The following is a 25,261-nucleotide window of genomic DNA, read 5'->3' as shown; positions in this document are numbered from 1 at the left end:
CTCCTTTTGGGGAATCTGGACTCTGGCACGGCTCCTTCTTGTTTCAGGTGTGTTCACAGAGCTTAGTGTAGACAAGACGTATTTTAACAGAGTAAGGATCAAACGCGGTTATAACTGTGGCACCATTAAAAGACACTACTGTAATAACTGTATAATAGTAAACATAAATGTGTTAGATGGTGGTATTGAGGATCACCTCTTTTTGCACAGAGTTGACCTGTAACTTACTTAGTTTAATGCCAACATTTCAGACAAAGAAATATTTGTCCATGGAGAAAAGCATGTGGTGGACCATCTATCACAGAAGTTACATAATGTACCTTTACTGTCTTGGTTTGTTTAAAGTGTATAGTTCCTATGTTCCTACAGGAGGGGCTGAGAGGATGAGAGCATGTATACTGTTATAACTCTGACACATCTGTTTCTATCTCCCTTTGATCCTGTGAAAGTGCTTTGGTCATAGCAGTGTTACTCAGCAGCAGTGTAAATCAGACCTGTGTCATCCTCACAAGTTCAGCTCAAAATACGTAAACAAAAATACAACTTTAAAGGTGTTTATATTGTTAAATATTCAGTTTCCAAGCCCTTTTGGCACATATCTGATGGAGTGTAAGAATATCATACGGTAATTACACATCTCAACAACACTGATTTTCAGTACCACCCAGCCTCAAGCTCTTCCCTTTAATAATATAGAAAACCTAGGTCTATTTTGGAAACAGACAGAATCTGAATCAGTTTCTGTGATTGTTGGCTTTAGCATAATATATATATATATATATATATATATATATATATATATATATATATATATATATAAATTTTACAAACATTTTCTGTGAGGATTTAACTTGAGGCAGTTATCAGATCCACTACCGTTTGACATGTGACACTTTGAACCCCAACGTAAACAACACAGTGTAGAAAGGCCCTTCACACCTGTCACTTATCATCACTCACCTCTCACCTCGGCGTGGGTCACGTGTGTAGCTGCGCAGGTCACGCACAGTCTCACGTCCATCAGTGCAGCCTCACGCGCGTAGACACACCGGTCCGCGCGCGTGCTTCTGGTCCAATCCCCCGATCATCGAGTCTGTCTTTACCGTAAACTCGGAGTAAAAGACACTAAAAGTCACGTCCAAAGTGTAGCTAGAAGTCCCGCAGTGAAGCTACATGTCGCTGCTAAAAAAATAACATCTTTGTCCAGAGAAAACTCAAAAACTTCTCCTTAAACATGATAAAAATGGGACAAAAAGTTCAAATCAAGATTAATAACTGTACCGCTACTCCGCACATTTCCGTGATTTTTAACGGCTTCTCTTCCTGCTAACTATGCACATTTTCTTCGGTTCTGTTGACATATTTGGGTAAATTATCCTCTGCTAAATAAGCAAAACGCCACGATATCAAATTACACACATCCAACGCCGACTGCAAAGTGATTTTTACTAAATTAGGCTTATAAAAACGTTAAGTAAAAGTAGAAGCGTTTGAAAAATAGGAGCGCTCGATTTCTACTTAAACAACTATAAAACTTTGTTTAGCTGCTGTCCTGGTCTACCGTTATAACCGACAAACGGATTTAAATATAAAACACACTCGTAGCTTTAGTCTCCCGTTTGTGAGCTTTTTCTCCTGTCAAAACAATGTGAAAAGTATGCTCCGAAAAAGTCAAACTTCCTGACTGAAAAATGTCGTTCGTTTCATTGGGCAAAAACTTTTAATTTCCAAAAAAAAAACGATAAAAGGAGTAGTTCGGAGTAGAACAGATGTCATAAGATGTGTTCTGGTCCAGTTCTTCGCTTACATGTTGTGTTGTTCTTAAAGTATTTCTCTGCTAAAGTGTCCAAAACAAAAGTGAAGTTCTCGGGTGCGCGCTGTTACTCGGTGGAAGTGTGGACGGGAGCGCGCGCAGTGTTGTTAGTGGGACGGTCCCATCATGCTTTTGTGGGACGGTCCCAGCTGTGACGTGAGTGTTGGAAAATGCAGGCTAATAATACTTGGATTTTTGTGTGATAAATTCAGTGTAACCGTGCTGTGTTCTGGTTATTAGCCTATTCTGTGCTCAGAACAGAAGGTGATGATGAGTTGGAGACATACAGGCTTATCCATACAGGCCTGTTCCCTCTGTTATTTGAGCAACAGCGGATAATATATTTTGTATTGCATGGGACAGGCAAAACTACATGCTTTTACAATACTTTACAAAGATGCATAACAGAAAGAAGGAGGGGCTGCCTCACCTGGCCAGAGGTGGAAGAAGTACTCACTTTTGTTACTGAAGTAAAAGTACAGATACAGGGGCAAAACAATACTCAAGTAAAACTCAAAGTATCGCATAAAAAATCTAGTATTCTCTGTAAAGAGTACAAACTAGTTGTGGTAGATTTTGAAATCTAGTAAATCTTAAAATGTATAGATTTTGGTCTCAGACAATAATAAAAAAATACTTTTACTTTTTAGTCCAGTTCAAAATTGTAGTGCAGTAGAAATCAGATATCTGCTCTCAAATGTAATGAAGTAAAAATAAAAAGTAGCCACTTTAAAATGTACTTAAGTAAAGTACAGATTCCCAAGATTTGTACTTAAGTGCAGTATTTAGTACTTTTACTTTGTTACATTACACCACTGCAAATATTTTCAGTCATTATCCTTAAAACCCTTATTGGCAGAACTGAATATTTTGTTGGTATGCATAAACAAATTTTAAATTAAATTTAATTAACTTATGAATTGTGGAGTGTAATTCAGTATAGAACAAATTATTTACATTACTTACATTAATTACAGACAAATGCACCTATTTGATTAGAGAACAAAGGTTTCTCATTCCTAGACTATAGGCAAATTGTTTTAGTTGCTGTTGCGCCCTCTGCTGGACGAGAGAAAAAGACAATTGTGGCCATTTTAATTTGATACTGTACTATTCCTGAATTAAAATATGTGTTAACTTCACTTCAGCTATTGTCTTTGGGACCTTACCTTTTCATAATAAAAACACCTTGACATCTTAGATCAACACCAGCATTTTTATTTTAAAGCATGTAAAAAAGAAAATGGATGACAAAAAGCTCCAAATGATTGTGTGTAATGGCGTAGAAAGGGGTGTTTTTACATAATTAAAAAAGGGATTGAAGGATCAAGACTGTCAGTTAGTCTTAACGTCCTTTAGCTGTATAAGGCCACCTCAACCCACATGTCTGAAATATAAAATACATTTCCAAAAGATGCATATTCAAAACATTTCAGTGATATTAACATTTTTGAAAATTTCACATCACGTTCTGCACAAAAATAAACACAGATTACATGTTTAGTCGTTCACCTGAGCCTGCTGGCACCAGTGTTTCAATGGACCTTATTTGATATATTACAAATGACAAGGACTGGACTTGAACTTGTACCTTGGCAAACTGCGCATTGACAAACACTTAACACTTTTAAAGCATTAGGATTCAAACGAGAATCCTAAAATGAATTAGGATTCGAGCGACTGTACACTATGTGAGTATATGAGAAAAGAACAGATGCTGCTGGCTGACTTAAGCGATGTGATGTTTTTTAAAAGGCATGAGAATTTTCTTAAGAGACGTGGTTAAAATATTGTTCCATTTCTATAAGGCTTTGCTTTAAAAAGAAGCAAATATTTATCTTTTCTCTTCTGCACAGCATGCTCAAATTCACAGTTAACTCTCAATCACAAAAGTACATTGTGTCATTCAAGTGTCTGGCGTCAAGTCATATCAGTGCTTGTTTTGAAAAAGTAAGATTTTTTTTTAAAGATGCACTGCATAACTTTTTGAATGGAGGGCCTCTCACTTGCTTGTCACCGTGGAGATGTCAGAGTTAATGCTATACCATGGTACATTCCAGGCAAAGCACTATCTCCATGGAGACAAGCAGCATGGAGACGCCACTAGGTCAAGTCACAAGTGAGATTACATGTTTTTACAAGATTGTTTTTCAGCAATTAAAATACGTGTAATTGTGTGTAAATGTATATTATAAGTTTAATGCCATACAGTGAAACATTTCAAGGGAAAGCAACAATATCTCCATGGAGACAAGCAGGTGGCAGACCCAGAAGAGTGACACAGTGCAGCTTTAAATGGCTTTTAACATAATAAGTTGTAAAATGGCTAAGTTTGTCACATTTAACAGAATAATTTGAGGTTGTGGTTGAAGCCTGTTTTTCTTATTACAAAAGTATTGCAACGCTTTGCCCAGTAGGGGGAGCTCTGCCATTGAACAAAACACATTACCTTCGCCATTTACAGTACTGAGAAAAAATAGGTCCATGGTGTTTTTAGCAAACATGGCAAGAAATATAAAAGGCATTGAAAATAATAAAGGAAAAAACGTGTTGGATATGATTTAGTCCCCGTTTATAACCATGCTTAGATACACTAAGGGGATATAACAAGATGACAGTCGCTGATAACTGAAGTAAAAAATCAATTAACCTAGTTTTTCTTTAAACGTGAAATATGTGTGTAACAAAATAGTTTCCTTGTGACAACCGACATCTAGCTGTGAGTCATGTGCAATAGATACATTATGGGAATGTTTAAGTTACAAACAACATTTTCTATGTACAGACAGGATACAAAACACAATCTTTTAAAATTTTTCAATAATAAAAGCCAGAGAGTGGATTCATTTATGCCTGAACATAAATCCAAATCCAAAACAATTAAAACAATTCACAATATACACAATAGTCATGAGATAAGGCAGTTAAGAGCCAGCCACACCAACATGCACAAAACTTAAGACTTAAAACTATTGATAAAATAAAAAAGTGGCGTGAACAGCAATGAACGACAACAAGAGGTGAGTTGTTGCCAAGTATTGTGCATTTTACAGTAGTTTGTGTACCCTGTTTGTTCCTCGTATCAGACTGAAGTCATCAAACAAGGATAGCAATGTTAAGTTTGATCTATCAGGATTATACGCAGCTTTATCTATAGCAGTGACATTACCGGTTACATTATCTCCCAAATATCACTCAGGATACTTCAGTAACTATTTAAAAATACATTTCAAGGTGTAAATTATTTTATTGTTGACCTACACTAAACAGATTATTAATGTATTGCTTTAGATACAGCCAACAGTTTTGTCATTTTCGTTAGGCCTGTTACGATAATTATTCTATTCACTCATCGTTCAATAAAAATAGTTTTTTGGGGGTCAATATTTATCGTGGGTACTTTTCATTGTACTAGTGGGGAAATACGTGTTATTTTTCTGCACTATGATGATATTTGAGCTAAAAATGTTGATGAATAACATTTGATGACACATTTATTGATCCAAACGGATTACTTGGTCTGTCACAATAAATAATATATTGACTCGTTCAATACATAACAGACAGGAACTTTTTCTTTGCACTACTCGGAAAATTATGAATGGATTATGAAATTCTATGACTCAACGTAGATACACGCTAACTACTTAAGTGTTGCATAATGTTATTTATTGCAGCTCATTTTTGTACTATATTTGTACCTTGAGGGATAATTCTGCTTTATAGTTTGGTTCCAATATTATCGTTTATCATCTGTATTTCCTTCAGCAATGTATCGCACTTGAAAATTTGTTATTGTCACAGGCCTACTAACTATTAATTAATATTACTATTACTATTACTAATATTTTTGGGGGAATAATCCTGCTTTGGGGTTTTTGTGTCAGTAGAACAAATTAGTTTCAATATTATCGTTTATCGTCTGTATTTACTTCAGCAATATATCACATTTCAAAATGTCGTTATCGTGACAGGCCTAATTTTAGAGACACATTGTTAGCGTCATAACTGGCACACAGCTTTGGATGTTTTTTACTTGCCAAAAGTCACAAAAGGTTGACATTTTTATGAATAATTTTGTAACAATACGTCTACTATTAACTGTCTCTTACTGTTGTCCTACTAGCTGGACTGCCCCGATCGTTTTCAGTTTGGCTCCAATGTAAGCTTCCAGACAACAGGGACAAGCAACGCCTGAGGGAACGTCACTATGAATGAAACTCAATTTGGAGATTCACATCCCCGTCCAATACTGTACCATTTACAGTACTGTGATGTCACGTAACGCCAACTGATAACTGCATATAATCCCTTTTTATATTGCAGAATAGAGTTTACCAATTACCAAACATATTCAGTGTATATGTTGAGTTGCAATACACGCATGCCTGAGTGTACAGTTTGAATTGTGAAACTGAATGGTGCAAAATTATTCTCGCTCAAACAACACTAAAATTAAAACTTAAAATAAAATTAAACTTCCCTCACCAGAGAAGAAGACTTTTGGTAAAAAAGTAAAATACCTAAAATTAATCTCATGCATTTTTTTTTTTTTTGCTTGATTGTGTTTGACCTGTTTTTCTGATCAAATGGCATTTAGAAAGCGTGTGTGGGTTATTTCAGAGCACCCCACCAACCATGAGGCGTGTGTTGAGACCAAAGGAGGTAAGGCCTGGATGGGACCGAGGGAGGAAAGGTTTACGGAGACTTTGTTATGGTTTCTGAATCCTTGTTGGCCCAGCGCTCTTTGTACTGTTTACGCCCGAAGCCCTCATCGTAGTTTCCTTTGCTCTTGAACAGCTGCTGGTAATGAGCTTTGCAGTAAAATTTACCCTGGAGAGCAGTGTAGTTCCCGAGGCTTAAAAAAAACAAGAAACAGCAATATTATTAAACGTGTGATGTAGAGTTTGTTTGAAAAATAGCACTTTTCTAGGAGAAGATCTCATGTCACAAGATGGATTGGACAAAAAGGGGTTAACTGCTGGTGAGTTACAGCTCTTATAACTCCAAAAAAGCAGTGCTAGAATGACTATCACTAAAATGTTAAATAAAATGTATCAAAATTTGTGAGACCAAAATTGGGAATGGAATGGAACAATTTAAAATAAAAAACAACAACTCATTCTCGAGGACCCAATATCGTGTCTCGTTTTGTCTTGTTCAAATTCTGTCTCATCTCACCCCTACTTTTAATGCAAGTAGTATGGATGTAAAATCATGATAAAGAAAATACAAAATATTGTTTCTGAGGAAAGACCACTGGTAGTAGTAAGCAACCAGTAATCACAAATGCTCTGGGGCAAACTAATGAGGATATGGCAGCTAGCATTCGTGGGTTTCAGGCATAAAAAATCCTTCCTGATTTGAATAATTTGGCATAGCAACGGTCCTCCATTGTTAACAGCTTAAGGTACACTTTATTGTCCCAGTAGGGAAAGTTGTCCTCTGCATTTGACACATTCTTCGATCCTTTTTGGAGGAAGAAATTGGACTTTTTAAAATAAAAAAATTCAATTAAATTAAAATTAAATTGAAATAAATTCAATTGAAAAGATCATCAGTCAATCTAAGGAATACACTTTGCACTAACAAAAGAAAACTTAGAATATAATTTTTCTTTTGCTATGGATCATACCTGGGCGACTGAGAGATTACATAGACACTTTACAGTAACCACTAAACCTGACACTCAGGCTCTTCCAGTGTTGAAAGAAGGTCTCTATTGCTCTGTGCAGCAGTGATATTTCTGTACTCCATAGTTCTTGTGTGTCCTCTGCTCACACACTCACCTCAGTTTGGTGTTGCACTGCAGGCAGCAGAAGCATCTTGAATGGAAGATCTGGTTGTTTGCTGCCAGTCTCTCCATTGGGTAGACGGTCTTCTCACATGCCGCACACACTTCATTCGGAGTCTTGAAGCTAAAAGACTGAGAATAAAACCATATTAGCATTAGCAGGCATAAGTCAGGGTGCACACGCATTTGACATTAAGCCTTAGTTAAAGCCACAACTTTAACTTTTAAACTTTTTAGCAAATTTTGATGACATTTGGATTTCTGTTTTCACGTCAGGATTAAGTTCACAGTTCAGTTCTTTGGACATTTTAGAAATTATTCAAGAGCAGTAAGGTTTGAGAGGAGAATGTAATATGAACGTTTAGACTGAAGAAGCACCTCATGTGTTTTATAACAGGTATAAACAGGATACTATGTTTTTTTCAAAGGAGATCATAAATGAATGCAGCATTTGCTATTTGCTAAGTGCAACCATTGAAACTCCAATATTGATTATTTTTTCATGCAGCCTGAAGTTCATAAGATCCATATTAATAAGTAGAGGGCACTATAGGGGTGGGCGATGTGCCAAAAAAAAAAAAAAAACACTGTTAAACACTGTTGTCTGATTTGACTTTTTGATTTTTATTGAAGGTTTTTCTTAGTATATTTTATAGAGTTTTAAGAGGTAACTAACTAAGAGTAAGTAGCTATAACTGTATATGGATTTTAAGCCTTCACTGTGATTACTTAATCCACCTGTCACTCAGAGCATGATGGAGGCTGAAATACCAAAGTAGGAGGTGGAAAGTGTCTGTTTTTGACCATAAAGCTGTCATAAACAAAAAAAAGCAGGAAACTACAATATGGGTGGGTTCTTGCCCAAGGACACAACAACAGCATTCAAGTGTGGGAGCGGGATTCAAACTGCCAACCCTCAGCTTAGTGGACAAATACTCTACCGACTGAGCGACTGTAACCCATATTTACATTTACTCAGTTATTTAATCTCCCAGCTCTATTAAGAACCAAGAACAGCAATATGAGATAGAAAGGTAGATGGTAGAAAAACCTACCTTGGATCTCTGCACAGGCTTCTCTTCTGTGCTGCTTCTGGCATCCTGCAAAACATAAATCGGTATTTTAACACAAGCAAACACACAACACAAATCCTAACATACAAACTCAACAGAAGATCCTTATCCATCCTGCCCCATTTTTACCTTTCAGTATTGTTAATCTGATCTATGCCTTCCCCCTTGTTTCTGTTCTCTCCATCTGTCCAGAGCACCCCAGGGAGAGGATCAGGTGCCTTCTGTCCCGACATGCGAGTCCAGCTTTGGGGTTTTAGAGATAGCAACACAGTGTACCTATGCCAGGACCAACCAGGCCTCTGCGGTGTACAGGCAGGGCTTACTACTGTACAACAGACAACTGACTTAGCTATAACGATGATAGTGTGATTCAATGTTTCCCATAGATTTCTCTTTTAAGGTAGTGGTAACTGGTGGTGCTTATTTAAAAAAAAAAAAAAAAAAAAAAAATTTTATTCAATATATATTTTGAGTATGAGGGTTGGTCAGATCAGTCTTTTAAATGCTAAAAATGGGAAAAAATAGGGAATTTGGGGGGTCAGACTGCAGAATGTTATAATTAAAAACTACAGTAATTTCTACACAATTCCCTGTAAATTAAATTGCAAACGGTTTCAACAGAATTATTTATAGGTCCTATATTACACAAAACTGACTCTTGTGACATTCAAGCCATGTTAGAATATTGTTACTTCATCAAAAACATACCTGGAGCTGGGTTTTGTTCATTATTAGTCTGTCTACAACTCCAAAGCTTAAAATGCTCCATTCCACCTTGTGATGTCATGTAGTGGTAGTTTTCAAGTTAACAGCTATGAAATAATGCAAATGATTCTAGTGAAGGTGTATGGAGTTTAAACACAGTGGAGCACTTCCTGTATAACTTGAGAAAAGAGTCTAAATATGCAGGGTTTGTGTATGTATTCAAAATGTGAATAAAACAAAACACAAATCCAGGTATGTTTTCATGTAATATGGGCCCTCTAAACTTTAACGTAACAACATCACATCTGTAACAAGAAAGAAAACAAACGCAACAGTCGTGCTCATCTCCAGTGTTTCTTCCTGTTTGAAGCACTATAATCAAGCTCAAATAACAGGTCAACTCTTCTCTCACCACGGATTTAATACATGTCACTACACTAGTAATCTGTAGGGCATCCGGTTCATATCACTGCACTTACCACCTCATTGCACATACTGTATATAGCCATGGTTGAATAAATAACCACTAAACCGGCAACTACCTGGACTAGACCAAGACTAAGGCAGGACCAAACAGAGTCTACATCAGATCTTAATTGTGAACAAACAAGTGTGATTCAGATACCACAACGATAATTTAAAAAACACCCTTTATTTAGACAATAGAATTTTCAACTTTAAATAGGCTAATAGTACTTTCTTTTATATCACCAAGTGGCCTTATATCTGTGTAATCCCTCAGTCATCCAAGTTGGTTCCATAGTGGTCCATGGGTGTATACTAGTTTCTCATTTCTGTCTGTGACTTTTTAATCTGCATCGAAACTAGAAAACTAGATACTCATTTGAGCAGTACGTAGTTTCCATAGTATTTTTAGTACTGATTAGTATTTGATTTTGATACTTTTGACAACCCTATCTTACAGCAATGAAAGTATTATTAGTGATTGATGCTTTGTAGCCTTAGCATTGCACAGGGTAATTTATGCTACACAAATGCCAATGCTATTGCTAATGCTCTAGACTTAATTTGTGTTCAGGTGTTATAATAGGTGGACATTTAGCAGCTACATAAAACTTCCTATTCCTGTTTTAAAGCAATGTTTCTTTCTTCCCTTCAATAGTTCCTTTTTAAAAATGTAATATTCTTTAGCTATTGTGTTTTACGTAATATGGCAATGGAACACAGAAATGCTGTCTTCTTTCAGTTTGCATACACTTGGCTTATTCTGCACATAACACCTTTTACCCATTGTTCCCGTTTTGACACCAACACTTTGTTTTGTGTCTGGAGGACATATTTAGACAGTAACTGTTACAGCCGACTGCATGCCTGGTCTGGACTAACAGGTCGCTCAAGCACAGAGAATCATCCTTCTACGACTGAATGAGTCTTTAAAACAAACCAACCTCAATTTTCTGACATAGCAATTGTGATTAGATACAGGCCTGTCACGATAACACATTTTGAAGCACGATTTAGCGCTACAGAGAAATATTGCAATAAACGATAATATTTAAACTACCTCATGCCACTGCCACAAAGCAAGATAATCCCAACAAACACATTTTTCAATATTCTGTATCATTAAAAAGTTTTAACTGTGACAAATGAACCAGAATGAACCGATAATTAGCCATAGAAGTTATTTGTCCTACTCTCTACAGCTCAAATCTTATCATATCATATCTCCCCATTTTTGCAAAGAAAGTGTACGCACAATAAATACTGAGCCCCAAAATGTATTGTTCCAGCTTTCATATACTGAAGTCTAGCAATTATCATGACAGGCTAATTAGATATGGGTTTGAATACAAGATTTACAACATAACAAAAACTATGCATTTAAGGACATGTTTGCGAGTTAACCTAAACTACAGGTTTTATAGAGGACCCCATAGAGACAGGATTTTTGAAACAAATACATATAATAAATTTGCAGATTTACGATTAACCAATTGCAATCATTATAATGCAAGTTTTTGTGATTAAACCAATACTCACTCACTTTCAGCTATATATTTTTACTCATATGTTTCAGGGTAGTCAATCTAACTGTGTCATTATATTAAAGGTAGCAGTAGTAACATTAATTAAAAAGTTAAACTTTTGTCATTTCAATTAGTTTAAAGTACTGGCGTGCTATATTTGAGTAAAGTTTAATCAGTTCTTTCACCTCAGACTGAGCTAATGCAGAGGCCTGGCTGTGTCTGAGTCCAGGGGAATGTCCAGCAGACTAAAGCCGTGTTACATAAGAGGCGTTTGGCTCGAGGTGCAGAGGTCGCCGGGTTAAGATGGCTGTTTCAAAGAGAAGCACTTCTTTGACATGTGAGACTCAGGTCCGATGCACTTTACCTCTCCAAATTCCTCACTTTGAAGCTCGATAAACAAATCCTACGTCAACCACAGACCCATGAGAAGTGGGTTAGAATGGAGACAGTGGAAAGGAATTCACACCAATACTGTGGTTTCTCTATGTGTTACTTATGGTAGTTATTCAAAAACTAGCAGCAACTAACAGTATACAAACACAAATACACATATGCATGGTTTGAAAAGGGGATGGCTAAGCAAAGTCTATACATTTCCAATCCCCTCCCACTCATCACAGAACAACACTTCAACAATTCAGTAGACGACTAGATTATACATGACAGACAAACACACACAACAAAGCATTCACATCCAGACTATATAAAAATAAGTTTTGGGCAGTACTTAATAGGCAGCAGTCAGAGCTTGTAAGTTATTGAAAACTGTGATGAAATGTCTAACTGTATATAAAGTATTGTATATTATTTGGTTATGTTATGCAGAATAAGACCGGACATGTTCTTGTTTGTGGAAGAAATTATGGTACTTCAAAAACTGCAGCCTTTGCGATTTGCTAAATTCACCCATTCAAATTGCCCTAACGCTCAACTCATTTCGTGAGAAGGAGAAGTCTAACCTTGCAACATCCAGACTGATATAACAAAGCTACCATATGGAGAAGCTGGGGTGTTGCCTCTTTTAAACTGGCTTGAGGTGATTATCATATTACCAGTTTCCTGTAGATGCAATCTAGCTGTACTGGCAACCGCTCTGCCTGTCCTGTTGTCTCTTTATCTGAGAGTGTTTTCTAGTCTCTATTTTTTTTTTTTTCCTTTGGGCTGCAGTATTTTACTCCGGTCTAGACACTGCTGAGTGCTGACTGCATCACATGTACGAGGCATGGCCACTTCCTGCACAGCTGTCAGCTTCCCACTACAGTCGCACGCAATTTACCCCAAAACGTCAACCTCAATTACATTTAACAACTTATCTGTCTGTAATGCTTTGCCACTCAAGAAAATTAAGATTATGGACCAGGAAATAAACCCTAAAATATCACAAACAGCTTGATGCGAAATGCTTCTCCAAATGGTGCTTTCCCACTTTCTTATATGACAATTTGCTTTTTTGTTACCAGTTTACCAATGCAGTATCACCAATGTTAAGAATTTGGTTTGTAGAAATTTTGAAAGTGTTAACAAATTTGGACTGAAACTTAGCAGGACGCATGTAGCATTTAAATTTTGAACAACAGCAACTGCTAATGGAAATTTAGCTCTAATCTGGTTGGGAACATCTATTTATTATGAGCTCTGTCTCTGTACAATGTCTCTTCAAATAAAGACTAAACGAGTACCGCATTGGTAGGCCTGTCACAATAATTACTATATCGTTTAAAATATGAAAGCTGGAACAATACAATTTGGGGCGCAAAATGTATCGTGTGCGCAGTTTCTTTGCAAAAGTGGGGAGATTTGGGGTATTTTAGTCGTAAGGTGATAAGATTTGAACTGTAGAGGGTTGAAAAAGTAAACTTAGGTGGATAATTATTGCTTCATTCTGTTATATATTTCTTGCAGCTCATGTCTTTTGAATGATATTATTATTATGGTTGACTGGGATTATCTTGCATTATTGCTATTACATCAGTGGCATAAAGTAGTTTCAATATCATCGTTTGTCGCGGTATATCTCTGTAACAATAGACTGTGCTTCAAAATTTGTTACAGTGACAGGCCTACACATTGTTTTCCATATAATTTCACATGGGCTGCGTAGATAAGCTAGTGCCACCTTGTCTTGTTGCCTTATATGTACATGAGCCTACAATCAAAAGGCATGAACATGACAGGAAGTTGTTTTGACACGCGTGGCTTCCTCAGTCTTGACAGTCCCAGTGGCACAGCACAGGCCTGACATGTGTCTCAATTAGAGCTGCTAACGAGTAGTTGCTTACGCCTGTAGTAGGGAAACCCAGGCTGACCATAATGCTATACACAGTTCTTCAAGCTACATGCAAATCAGACACTTCTCTCAGATTTCACTGTCGTAGGTTACTTAATTTAAGCAAAAATATACAGCAAAGGTTTTCATCATAAGTCAGAAGGGATAAAAGTTAAAGACTCAAGATCAAATTTGCATTGTATGAGTTTTTTACATAATACAAAGGGTCTTAATAACAGTACTCAGCAGCATACAGCAAGTGTGTAGGTAGACGTCTAACCACTACTGCAAATCAGAAATTCTGAGTTTTGACAGTACTTTTTGAGCAGTAAAGGAATTTATTTTGCGGTAGACCTGCAAAAAGGCAAAACTATTGGACTGTTTTCATTATTTTGTTGTTGAGTATTTAAATTTTATGGTGTACTACAGGTGAAACCAGTTTACATACAGTATATAAAAAGACACATGCGCTTTTTCCGCACTGTCAGACAAAACGTTTCCTGTTTTACGTCAATTAAGATTACCAAAATTATTTCTACTTACTAAATGGCATAATAATGAGAGAAGGATTTTTAGACAATTTTTCACTTTACTTTCTTCAAAGGCAGAAGTTTACATACAGTAAGACTACATGCATTTAAACTATTTGAGAAAACCCAGATGATGATGGATTTTGGAAGCTTCTGATAGGTTTATTGACAACATTTGATTAATTAGAGACACCAATTAGGATTACCAAGTAATTTTGGTAATCCTTATTGACCTAAAAGAGGAAAAGTTTAGTCTGATTTCAAGTCAGACAGTAAGAAAAAAGCATGTGTCTTTTTATATAGTGTATATAAACTTCTGGATTCAACTGTATGTGACTATGTCTTGTGGTCTATGGTCCACCACCTGCTCGTCTCTATGGAGATGTTATTGCTTTGACTGGAATTGTAACTGAATCAATGCCAGATAGATACAGCCTTCAGTCTCCAGCAGAGGCCGATATTTTGTTTGGCCCAAATAAATGCCTAAATATGGATGAAGCTTTATTTGAACACTTTAGTCCAAAGAGGGCACTGCAAAAATGTGACTGCGCAGATCTCTTATCCAAATTGTAATAAAGAGAGAGATTGTGGATGAGTTTGTACTAAATTCAAATTTAATAAGTTGGGAGAAAATGACCTAAATAAGCCCAACATATCGGGCCAAAAATATCGTCAGATCCTATCGGCCATCGTTTTCTCTGGATTCTATACAATCAGCATTGGCCATCAAAAAAACCCATATCTATATTTGAATTCAACAACAGCCTTGTTACAGCCGCCTTGCCCAAAATGACAAAATGTATGGATCACTCAGACACCAAAACTTAAGCTCTCATCATCATCAAGTAAGTATTTTGAGTTGGTTTTATTTGCTCATTTTCTTGTTTTATCAGCGCAGAAGTCTCATGGGGACAGATGGGTTGTTGTCCTTAAATCACTCGTCTCGTAACAACATAGTTTCGTCTTCACACATTTGAGGCTTTGGATTCGATGTCGCCTCGGTTTTCGCCGTTGTTAATGACACAAAAAACACTTGGCAAACTGATTGTTACTTAAAAAAGCAGCATTGAAGCAACGCACTGTCTGAGGCCTGAACAAGTTTTGAAGAATTATGTAATTATGAGCACTGTAATTATGAACTGCTTTCTTTCATTAATATTCAGTTCACAATATCAAGAGAGAAATTACAGTTCTAGGAGTAACTTCCTGAATAAAAATTCCTGAATAAAAGATAGGAGTTTAGCAGTTCACATTTCAACGTTATGAAATTCAAATTCTCTGTTATTGGTGGTTTTCAGATACTAGAATGTGATGAGCTTATACTCCCAGATGGGCAAGAGACAGTTTTTCCTATTGATTACATTGTACTTTGGTGTGAAATAGCTAAAAGTTAATGCACTGATGTTAAACCTGAAGATTTCTATCTGTGACTAGACCAATTAATTTCTTGTATTACAACAAAAAAACTGTATTTCAACTAGAGATCGACTGATATGGGTTTTTTCATGGCTGATGCCAAGGCAAATTGGCTAGAATACAGAGCAACTCATGGGTGATAAGCTCCGCCAATATTTTTGCACTGATATGTAGGGCTGATTTTGATCATTTTCCTCAAATGATGCAATTTAAATTCAATACAAACTTGCCCCAAGTCCTTTTTAATCACAAACCTGCAAGAGAGGTGAGTTTTCTCATCTTGTCTCTGCTTATTAAAGTGTTAATATAAAGTTTTGTGACTATTTTTAAGGCAACAGACCAATCAAAACAAAATATTGGCCTGTAATGGAGATTTAAGGCTGATAGCTGATGGGGTAAAAAGTCAAAATATTGGCCCGATATCTATCTCTAATGTCAACAGTTATTCATTTTAGTTGCCTCAGGTGGCAACCGTGGCATAACATTCTGTAGGCCAATATTCTTTAATACCGATGATATTTAAAATGAATATTGTTGAAATGCAGATTTTTGTTGTAATACAATGAATGTTTGGATTTAATCCCTAATAGAACTGAGCAGGTTCAGCATTTGGGTATTCACTTTTTGGATTTTTCATAGCAAAGTGCAATGCAATCTCTTCCCCCCATCTGAGAGGCTGGTATCATCACATTTTACAATTTGAAAACTACCAATGCTTTAATTAAATGCTACCTTTAATTTAAAATATATTTTAAAATATGATATGACTGTATTTTTGGAAAGTAACTAGACTCATTTAAGTCGATTGCTAGAGTCAGCCTATAAATGCAGCCATTGAGATTTTCGCCCACTGCCCAATGACACTGCGTTTGATTTGATTAACTTCCCAGCACCCATTGTATTAATGCGGGTGCACAGAAAGATTTCATTGTGATGTGAATGCTCTCTTTAAAACCCAACACACTAAATGAGCTGCTGAGTAATCACGCAGCCATTTGATACCAGAGGAACACGGTGTCTTGCCCAACAAAGCACACTTTCACAGGGCCGTGGTAAAACGCTCTTACACAGGCCTTGATTCATGGCAGGGTTCCCACAGTTGGAGCCTCTGGTCGGAGGTTTAATTTCACTCGCTGCACACGACTCAGAAAGTGCACGGCTCAGATTTCCTGTGCAGACGCTGAGAGCAGATCTGACAATGCTCTTCTCCTGTTACCCTCTATGTCCAATTAGCATTTTGCAATCACTTTAAACAGGAACTGGCCATTTCTATATTTCCGATACGGCTGCAACTTACAATATTTGTTAAATCAATGAATCTGACCATTACAAATTAAGACTGGATTAACCCTTTTTTTATGTAAAGGTCCTATATTACACAAAATTGACTCTTGTGAGCTTTAAGTCATGTTATAATGTTGTTACCTCCTCAAAAATATACCTGGAGTTGTGTTTTGTTTCATTCACACATGTTTGAGTAACACTTTATTATTAGTCTGTCTACATCTCCAAAGCTCAAAATGCTCTGCTCTACCTTGTGATGTCATGAAGCAGTAATTTTCAAGTTAACAGCTCCTTTTTACCTTTTGTTGAGTGGAGATTGGCAATTCCATGGGAGCACTTCCTGTATTAACACATGACATCACAAGGTGGAACAGAGTGTTTTCTCTTTGAGAGAAAAATAGCGTAACATGAGCAAAAAAGGGAGTAAAATATCAAAACTGCAAACCCTGCCTCATTAATGGCTCCAATTAATTTTTATAGTAATGAACATGAGCTAAAATTGTCTTAAGATTTTTGATGTTATAATTTGCAATGACCACAAAAAGCCTCCTAAATCTTTGCCAAAGACTTAATGCCAGATGCCCTTCCGGACACAGCCCTATGTTTATAGTCCCTTCCATTTAATTCAACTTGTGTCTAATCATTGTATTCAATAGATGATTATTTACATTTAATAAGCTTTTTCATAAAATGTTGCAACGTCATGTGTTTCAGTTTGAAATTCTGCCAAGTAGTACGTTTTTTATGAAGTCTTTGCACTCAGCCCCATTATGTTTACATTATGGATGCAGCATTTTCATTTCCAATACAGATTTCGATACTATAGCTTTAAGTTTCAGCCAATACCTGATATCAACTCATACCAATGCAGAGACTGAACATTAATATAGAATAAAACAAATCTGATTCAAATGTGTCACGTAGCTGTTATTTATCTCTCAAATAACAACAGAACTTTGTGTAAATAAAAATTCCAACATTATGAGATTTTCTAGTATAAGTACCATCTGTAAATAGTCTTACTACATCAGTTTCTTGACCCAGCCAGGGTATTTGACGGAACATACTTTTCTGTATCGTTTATATGCCCTAAAGGAATGCTTTTTTTAATATCACATAATTACATAACGACAGCACTGGTCAAACACGTCTATAAAACCTGCACAGCATCCGCACTGAAACAAGCCCTAGAAGGCAAAGCAGGTACAGCGCAATGTCAACAAATGCCTTGTGTCTCCCAGAAGTCTCCAACTCTTACTAATCTTTATTTTTAGAAACGCGATCATTGTGAAGTCACTCGGGATGGCCAAGTGCAAAAAACTGTAAAATCCGCAGCACCTGTCAGCCAATCTGTTTCAAAACATGTCCAAATATCTGAGCCTCTCTCCTGTTGAGTCTTGCCTCATTCGGGACATAGTCGGTGATGTTTTAAGGACTAATGCTACAGGTAATAATGCAATTCCTTCTCCTAAAACAGCTGCTCCAGGGAAAGATATAATTTTCCTATGTCAGAAACCACACATCGTAAATTTTTCACATGAAGGCGAGTTATGCAAGAAGACGCCGGAGGAATGCAGACAGATGTCAACATGGAAGGAACATGGGAGTTTGAGTTAACTTGTTCAGTGGAAATTATTAAATAGTTTAATGCAATAATGTTCTACTTGTCATGCGTTCATATATAGTCTATCTTTTTGAACTTTTGGCCATAAGAGTGAGTGACTGGGCAGTTTTCACACCTGCATTTTCTAAGAACTTGTCCCTTTTTGCAACATAATCTCATGTTATTTACATTTGCTGCTTTGCTTAAAAGAGCACTATGCAGCTTTTCTGGTTTGTCGCTTTTGGACATTTTACTGCTTTGCTTGGAAGGTTCCAAGGCGTTACCCTTCTCCATGGAAACAAGTAGGTGACATCTCCAGGCAAAGTTACAAGTCAGATCTGTAGAGATGACCCCACTCACAGTAAAAAAAAATGTTTTCAAGGTATTTTTGAGCAATAAAAACACCTGCAATTTAATAAATGAGCGTTAAGTAAGTTTAATACGATATTGTGGAACATACAGAAAAAAACAATAACATCTCCATAGGTGACACCCCACTGGAAAAGTGACTTATTGAACCTTTAATAAACAAAGTAGAATAGCTGTGGCCAGATGTTTTTCATGATTTTTAAAGGGCCTGGAGTTTCATTCACACATGTTTAACACATAAACTCTGCATATTTAGGCTGAGTTCTTCTCTCAAAAAGGAAACACTCTGTTTCACACTCTGTTGTGATGTCATGTGGTAATACAGGAAGTGCTCCACTGTGTTTTTAAACTTCATGCACCTTCACTAGAATTATTTAGATCATTTCAAACCTGGAATTGCTAATCTCTACTGAACAAAATATAAAAACTAGCTGTTAATTTGAAAACTACCACTTCATGGACATCACAAGATGGAACAGAGCATTTTGAGCTTTGGAGATGTAGACAGACTAATAATAAGGTGTTACTGAAACAAAACACAACTCCAGGTCTGTTTATGAGGAGGTAACAACATTATAACATGGCTTAAAGCTCACCGGAGTCAATTTTGTGTAATATAGGACCTTTAATGATTATGAATAAGTAGAAAACCAATCAAAAGGCCTAAACATTCACATTTGTTTGTCCACCTTTGACATATAGTGAGGAACCCTGCGGCATCTGGTGTGTTTATGTGTGTTCTCCAACATTGACAGGACCAGAGCAAGTGAAGGCCTAAGTAGGAATACATTTTAAAATCTATGAAAAACTGAAGCCTACAGCAGGAGCTTTGGGCACTGGAAGGAAACAGCCTCGAGTGAAATATTAAAGTAGATAGTATCAGAACATTTCACAACCAAACTCCATGTGGGAGAAGGAATTCCACTAAAACATGTCTTATCATGGACCCCAAAGACACTGTATGTACATGTATAACACATAGCAATTAAGTTACATAGGCTTGGTTGTGTCAATTTGACTTTCTCTTGTATTTATCAGTTTATTTATTGAATGAAACTATAACTACAGTTCTGTCCATACAAATAATTCCCAAACTATACATCCTCAGTACAAGCTTGACATTTTATCTACTTTAACAACAACTGAGATAATTTTAGCAAGAGTATCATATTTTTCAATTTCACTATAAAATTTACTCAAGCAAAATAGTCTGTTAAATTAAATACTTAAGCATATAGATTATGGATGCAACGATCCAGGGTTTTTCTGTTCCAATGATGATACTTTGGCCTTAAGGATTGGCCGATACTAGATATCAAGCCAGAGACTGTGTTTAAAGGAAATAAATGATATTTTCAGACAAGATAAAGTAAAAATGTATCCAAATGTCTTTTGCATTACAAAGATGTTCTGTAGTCGTTTTGGGCCAGTAAATCGTCTTATTGCACCAATTTATAGAGCAAAATGAGATATCAGCTGAACCAATATCTGATCAATCCAAATATAGAGCACAGATTGGATGATTTATTGTTTTCCTGAACTGAAGAGCAAAATAAACACTCACTTAATAAAACTCAAACTAATAAGCTCATTAAATTAACATTAAAATTGTTGTAATTGTTTGTATTAATTAACAATATTTCTCTCATGTTTTCAATGAAAAAGATCTTAACTGGAATTCACTCACAGTTCTCTTACATAGTAAATCATTGTCAGTTTCACCATTTGGGTTTATAATTAGCATGTTTTGTTTAGTTTTTTTTGCTTTCTAAACATTTTTACTTTTTTACCCAAATATGGTCATAAAGACTTGTGCTCTTCCTGCCTCAGCTGACTGCTCTGAGACTACAGGAGGTCAGGAGCAGTTCAGTCAAATGAACGATTAGAGTCTACAGTACTGTGTTAATGTAGTATCTTCACACGGTTTTGTGACGCTTTTCTGCTACCCAGACGTCATTTATACAAAACACATGACTCTTACCTCTCTGGTACCAAAGAAGCTAAATTAGATTCAATAAACCAATCAGGCTTAAAAGTAAAAAGTATGTGCCAAGAATTTAAGTAATTTAATATAAGTCTGTACTCCCAAACCACAAACCATGTAATCTGTTGTTGTTTTTCCATTCAAATGTCAAAGTACTACAAATATATTTTATGAAACAACTGAACAATCTTAATAAACAGAAAAATTGTCAAATAAGAAAAATATGCCCCTCATTTATTTCTGAAAGCGGTCATCTTAAGTCAAGAGAAAAAATTAAAAATCAACTTGTTTACATTTTTTTGCCAAAACATGATGACTGAAGAGATAACACCAAGCATTTCCCAGTAAGGAGTTGTTGCATTTCGTTTCATAGCTTCCTTAAATAGGCAACAAGCTGAAGCTGTCTTTATTTCAACAAATTAACCCCATTAAAGTAACAATGTCACTTAATTCATCTTAGCAGTATGAGGATGATTTTAAAATTAAAACTACATTACATCACCAGAATGTGCAGAAAAAAAACACTTCTCCCTGATGGTCTCTTCTAGATCAATGTGGTTTTCACTTATAACAAAGTACAATAATATAGCAGCTAATTAAATATGGAACCTATTCATAACATTAAAATGCTAATTATTCATATCCATAACATTTTTTAAACTGTCAGCAACTTTAATCATTATCGTGTTATAATCGTTAATTGCAATTATTTTTAACATGATAATCGTGACACTAAATTTCAGTAAATATAAAAAAATAGAGACTGATATATCGTTTGACTATCGTTTGATATATCTGGCTGATATTTGCACTTTTTAGCACATCAGCTATTAGCCTTCAATCTCCAGCACAGCCGATATTTAGTTTTGGCCAACATGCTGCCTAAAAAATACACAAAAAAGCTTAATTTGAAGACTTCAGTGCAAAAAGATAACTGCACAATGCACGCCTAGACAACTCTCTTAGAGGTTTGTGGTTAAAAAAGGGGCTGCAGATGAGTTTATAATAGATTTAAATGACATAATTAAATGAAAATAATCTAAATCGGCCTTACACATATGCCCAAAAATATCGGCAGAGCTTATCGGCTATCAGTTTCTCTGTATTGTCATCTACCATGAAAAAACCCATATTGATCGATCTCTACATTAAAATGTAAATAGATTGAAAATGACTATTTGAAATTATTAAATGTAGGTTAAATAGATTCTAATTCAGCCGTAAAATGTCAGAAGCCAGTCTCCTCCTTCCAAGCTTAAAACAAGTAGTACTTAGCCAATACTTTGTCTTAAAACTACACCAAAATAATGCAAATCAATGTAACATGCAGGATCTAATATTTAAATACTAAAAAGAAAGAACATATGAACAGCCCATTAATAACAAAACCTAATAAGGTGACTATTATGTGGTGGATTAGTGGTTTGTGTACTACTCTATCGACCCATTTTCACTATTGTGCACATCTGACAGCAGGGCAACATCTCCCCTCCCCAAACATATGGTCCCTTCCAGGCTCCACTATTCAGATTCTATGTGGTTAATGGCAATTGTCAGACACATGAACATATGGTGAAATTAAATAAACGTTAAAGACCTTACAGACCAGTAAATCCATCCTTGCTTTTGTCCAAGGGAATCCTCTTACAATAAACTCTTTGCATTTCTAAAAAGAGATAAACATGTACTATATTGGATCAGAACCATAGGGGAAGTTTAATTTTGGTCATCCATTTCTGACCCCATAGAGTGATGGGATCAATTTATTGTTTGTAGAGAAAATTCAAAACAGCTGCCATTTGAAATGTGAACTTGTGCTTTCGATTTAATTGTAATTAAATCTGATACAGTAGTCTGAACTCCAAAGTCAACCAGATCTATACTGGGCGCTATGGTGTAGAAAATTAAACTGTGAGCTCATTCCTGTGATGATATGCTATTCTGGTAATATTGTGATTCACCAATTTTCTTCTGAATGCAGCTCAATGCCCAAACGACTCATCTTGGACAGCCTCAAAAATGCAAATGAGTGACAGGTGAATTTAACCAACTGCAATGAGGTGTGAACTTCAGAAGAAGCAGATATACCAAGTTTACATGAATTGTAATAAGATTAAAATTGTGATCTGACTGCTAGAAAATCACTCATTATGAAAACCAGGTTTATACACCAAAAACATTCTCAGGATTAAACAATTGTAAGCCAAGAGACACAAACACAGCACAACAAAAACAGGCAAAACGAAACTGTCAAAAACTCTGTCAGAAGAAGCTCTAACTACGAGTCCAACTCCAGGTCAAAAAGTTCACACGCAGAGTCTTGAAAACGGCTGTGACGCAAATGAGGCAGTGGTGTCAATCTTTGTGTCAACTTTGGCGGATATTACAGTGACAAGGCAGCACAGGAAATGAAAACTAGTACATTTTCTACTTAAGCCCTAGTAGACATACGCTTTGGACTTAAATGACAGACTGTGGTGAACTGTGTGGGATTTCCCAAGCCACAAGAGCAGTTTGTAAGGTCTCTGACATGCATAAACATTGGTGAGAAAAATGAGAGAATTTGAAGGAGCTGAGTGCATGTTTCTGTGTCTTTTGGGTACATACAAAAGAGGTTTTCATTTAGAACAGCTGGTCATTTACCAAATAAAGGGATGTTTAAGGGCATCACTCTGTGGGTATATGGTAGAAAATGTACCAAAATCTACATAAATAATAATAATATTAACACATTGGTTTTATATAGTGGTTTTGAAGGTAACTCAGAGATCCTTCACAATAGTGTAACACAAAACAAGGACAGGACAGACAAAACAAGTAGTGAGGAAGCAGTCATTTATGGAGGTTTAAAACATATGCGTTCCAGTGAATAACAAGTTTATTAGTTAAGGCTATTTTTGTTCTATTAGGCCATTAAAATGTTCATTGTTTAGGATGCTGTCTATGCCTAGCTTTGTTTACAAGGTGGTTTGTGGCTTTTTTAATGAAGAGCTTAAACAGATTGATTATAATGCCTATAGAAGCAAACAAGTGTTATCCAATCTAACCACAATAACAATAGCTGGCAGATTAACACCACCAAGTACATTTCTCATTTTGTCATTTCAATTATATCAAACCAAACAACCACATTGGAAATTAGAAAGCGAGAAAAAACACACAGGCTTAATCAGATGTTGATTTAACACGGATAATCCTTGTGGACTAAGGGAACCTGCTTCACAACAGGCTCTTTCATGTAAACAGCCAGAAGGAAGAAGCCAGGGGCACCTCCACCAATTAGCCTGCAAAATAATATCATAAAAACACACCTACCCAAACAATGGACTATACTAAAAATATGCCCACATGCTAGCATAATGAAAAACAAACAACAAATAAGAAATAAAAGAAAGGAGACAGCTTAATTAACGTTTAATTACAATGCACATCAGTCTTCGTTACATATGGTTGATGCTTTCGAGGTAAGAAGCAAAAAAAAACGCGATGCTAGCTTTCAGTTAAAACGCACATGCGCCTTGTGTTACTCGCATTTTAAAACCATATTTTTGTCACAACACCCCTGGTTATAACAAAGGAGCAGAGCTAAATGGCATTGTAGCTCGTAACAAACCGGTTTCCCGTACATCATCACTACAAAAACCCCGAGGAGAGGAGGGGATGGTCGGGCTGCAAAGGGGGAGGAAGAAGCGAGAGGCTGTGCGAGGTAGAGCGACCGAGCCAAGGCGAAAAAAGACACTCACCATCGGGGCTTTCTGGTCGTGACACGCCGGTGATTTACGCAGTGTCGGATCGGTGTGTGTGGTTGTAGTGGTGTATTTGCTCTCTCATTCAGTTTTGCAGATGGCTTTGTGCCGGTGCCTGGTCTGGTCTTCCCTCCTCCTCGGCTCGTTTGCTTCTCGTTTTTCTTTTTTTTTCTTTGAGTCCGTGAAGGCCCGGCTCGTGATTGGCTCAGCGCTGGTGGCGATGCGTTCAAAGGAGCTCGAACAAAACGCAAACGCAGCCGCCAGGACATCACAGTATTATCGCTTGCCATTGTTTTTGTGCTCAGTCCTCCCGAGTAAAATGTACGTTGTTTTTTAAGAGGTAACTACATTCAAATAAACTCACGATCTCAACAGTCATTATCTCTCTAGTGCAAGTAATATTTGTTTTTATAGGCTTTTTATGTAAAGCGCTTTGGGCAAATGAAGTTGTATTTAAATATGCTATATAAATTAAATTGAATTGAATTAAACTATTGGTCTAAGAGTCACAGACTTGATAAATTAAAAATATCAACTGAAAATTCTATCTTTTTTTTAAATACTCTGTAAAACCCGTAGATTGAATAATTGTGTATGCTCTAAACTCCTTGAACTAACCTTCATTCAAGACTGAACCTCATTAGATTTTAAAGGTTTTTTATAGGCTAAAGGGGTCAGTCTTGTGAT

General features: G+C 36.3%; 2 protein-coding genes across 3 annotated transcripts in view; both read right to left on the bottom strand.

Moving 5' to 3' along the window:
* map3k3 (mitogen-activated protein kinase kinase kinase 3) overlaps positions 1-1,880 on the bottom strand; it is a 32,806-nt gene extending 30,926 nt beyond the window's left edge. Inside the window, exon 1 of one of the 2 annotated variants that reach the window (XM_033970727.2) lies at positions 961-1,880. The gene's annotated coding sequence lies outside the window, so the exon portion shown is untranslated. The remainder of the gene's footprint in view (positions 1-960) is intronic. The other variant, XM_055223911.1, reaches the window with a different exon arrangement.
* A 1,130-nt stretch (positions 1,881-3,010) lies between these two features.
* On the bottom strand, positions 3,011-24,725 carry limd2 (LIM domain containing 2). The gene is made up of 4 exons (XM_033970726.2): positions 24,572-24,725; positions 8,663-8,707; positions 7,603-7,739; positions 3,011-6,671 (listed from the first exon to the last, which is right to left on the bottom strand). Exons 1-4 carry the CDS (start codon positions 24,572-24,574, stop codon positions 6,512-6,514), a joined length of 345 nt encoding a protein of 114 aa, XP_033826617.1. The 5' UTR covers positions 24,575-24,725; the 3' UTR covers positions 3,011-6,511.
* Between the last annotated feature and the right edge of the window lie 536 nt (positions 24,726-25,261).

This window comes from Periophthalmus magnuspinnatus, chromosome 8 (genome assembly GCF_009829125.3).
Source record: "Periophthalmus magnuspinnatus isolate fPerMag1 chromosome 8, fPerMag1.2.pri, whole genome shotgun sequence".
Taxonomy (NCBI): Eukaryota; Metazoa; Chordata; class Actinopteri; order Gobiiformes; family Gobiidae; genus Periophthalmus; species Periophthalmus magnuspinnatus.
Note: the sequence above shows the minus strand (reverse complement) of the source record. Positions and strands in the feature narration are given on the sequence as shown.

Coding starts and splice junctions, on each gene's coding strand:
- limd2 (XM_033970726.2), bottom strand. Junction 7,740..8,662: donor AGCCTGTGCAGAGATCCAAG/GTAGGTTTTTCT, acceptor TTTTATTCTCAG/TCTTTTAGCTTCAAGACTCC. Junction 6,672..7,602: donor CAGTGCAACACCAAACTGAG/GTGAGTGTGTGA, acceptor GTTTTTTTTAAG/CCTCGGGAACTACACTGCTC.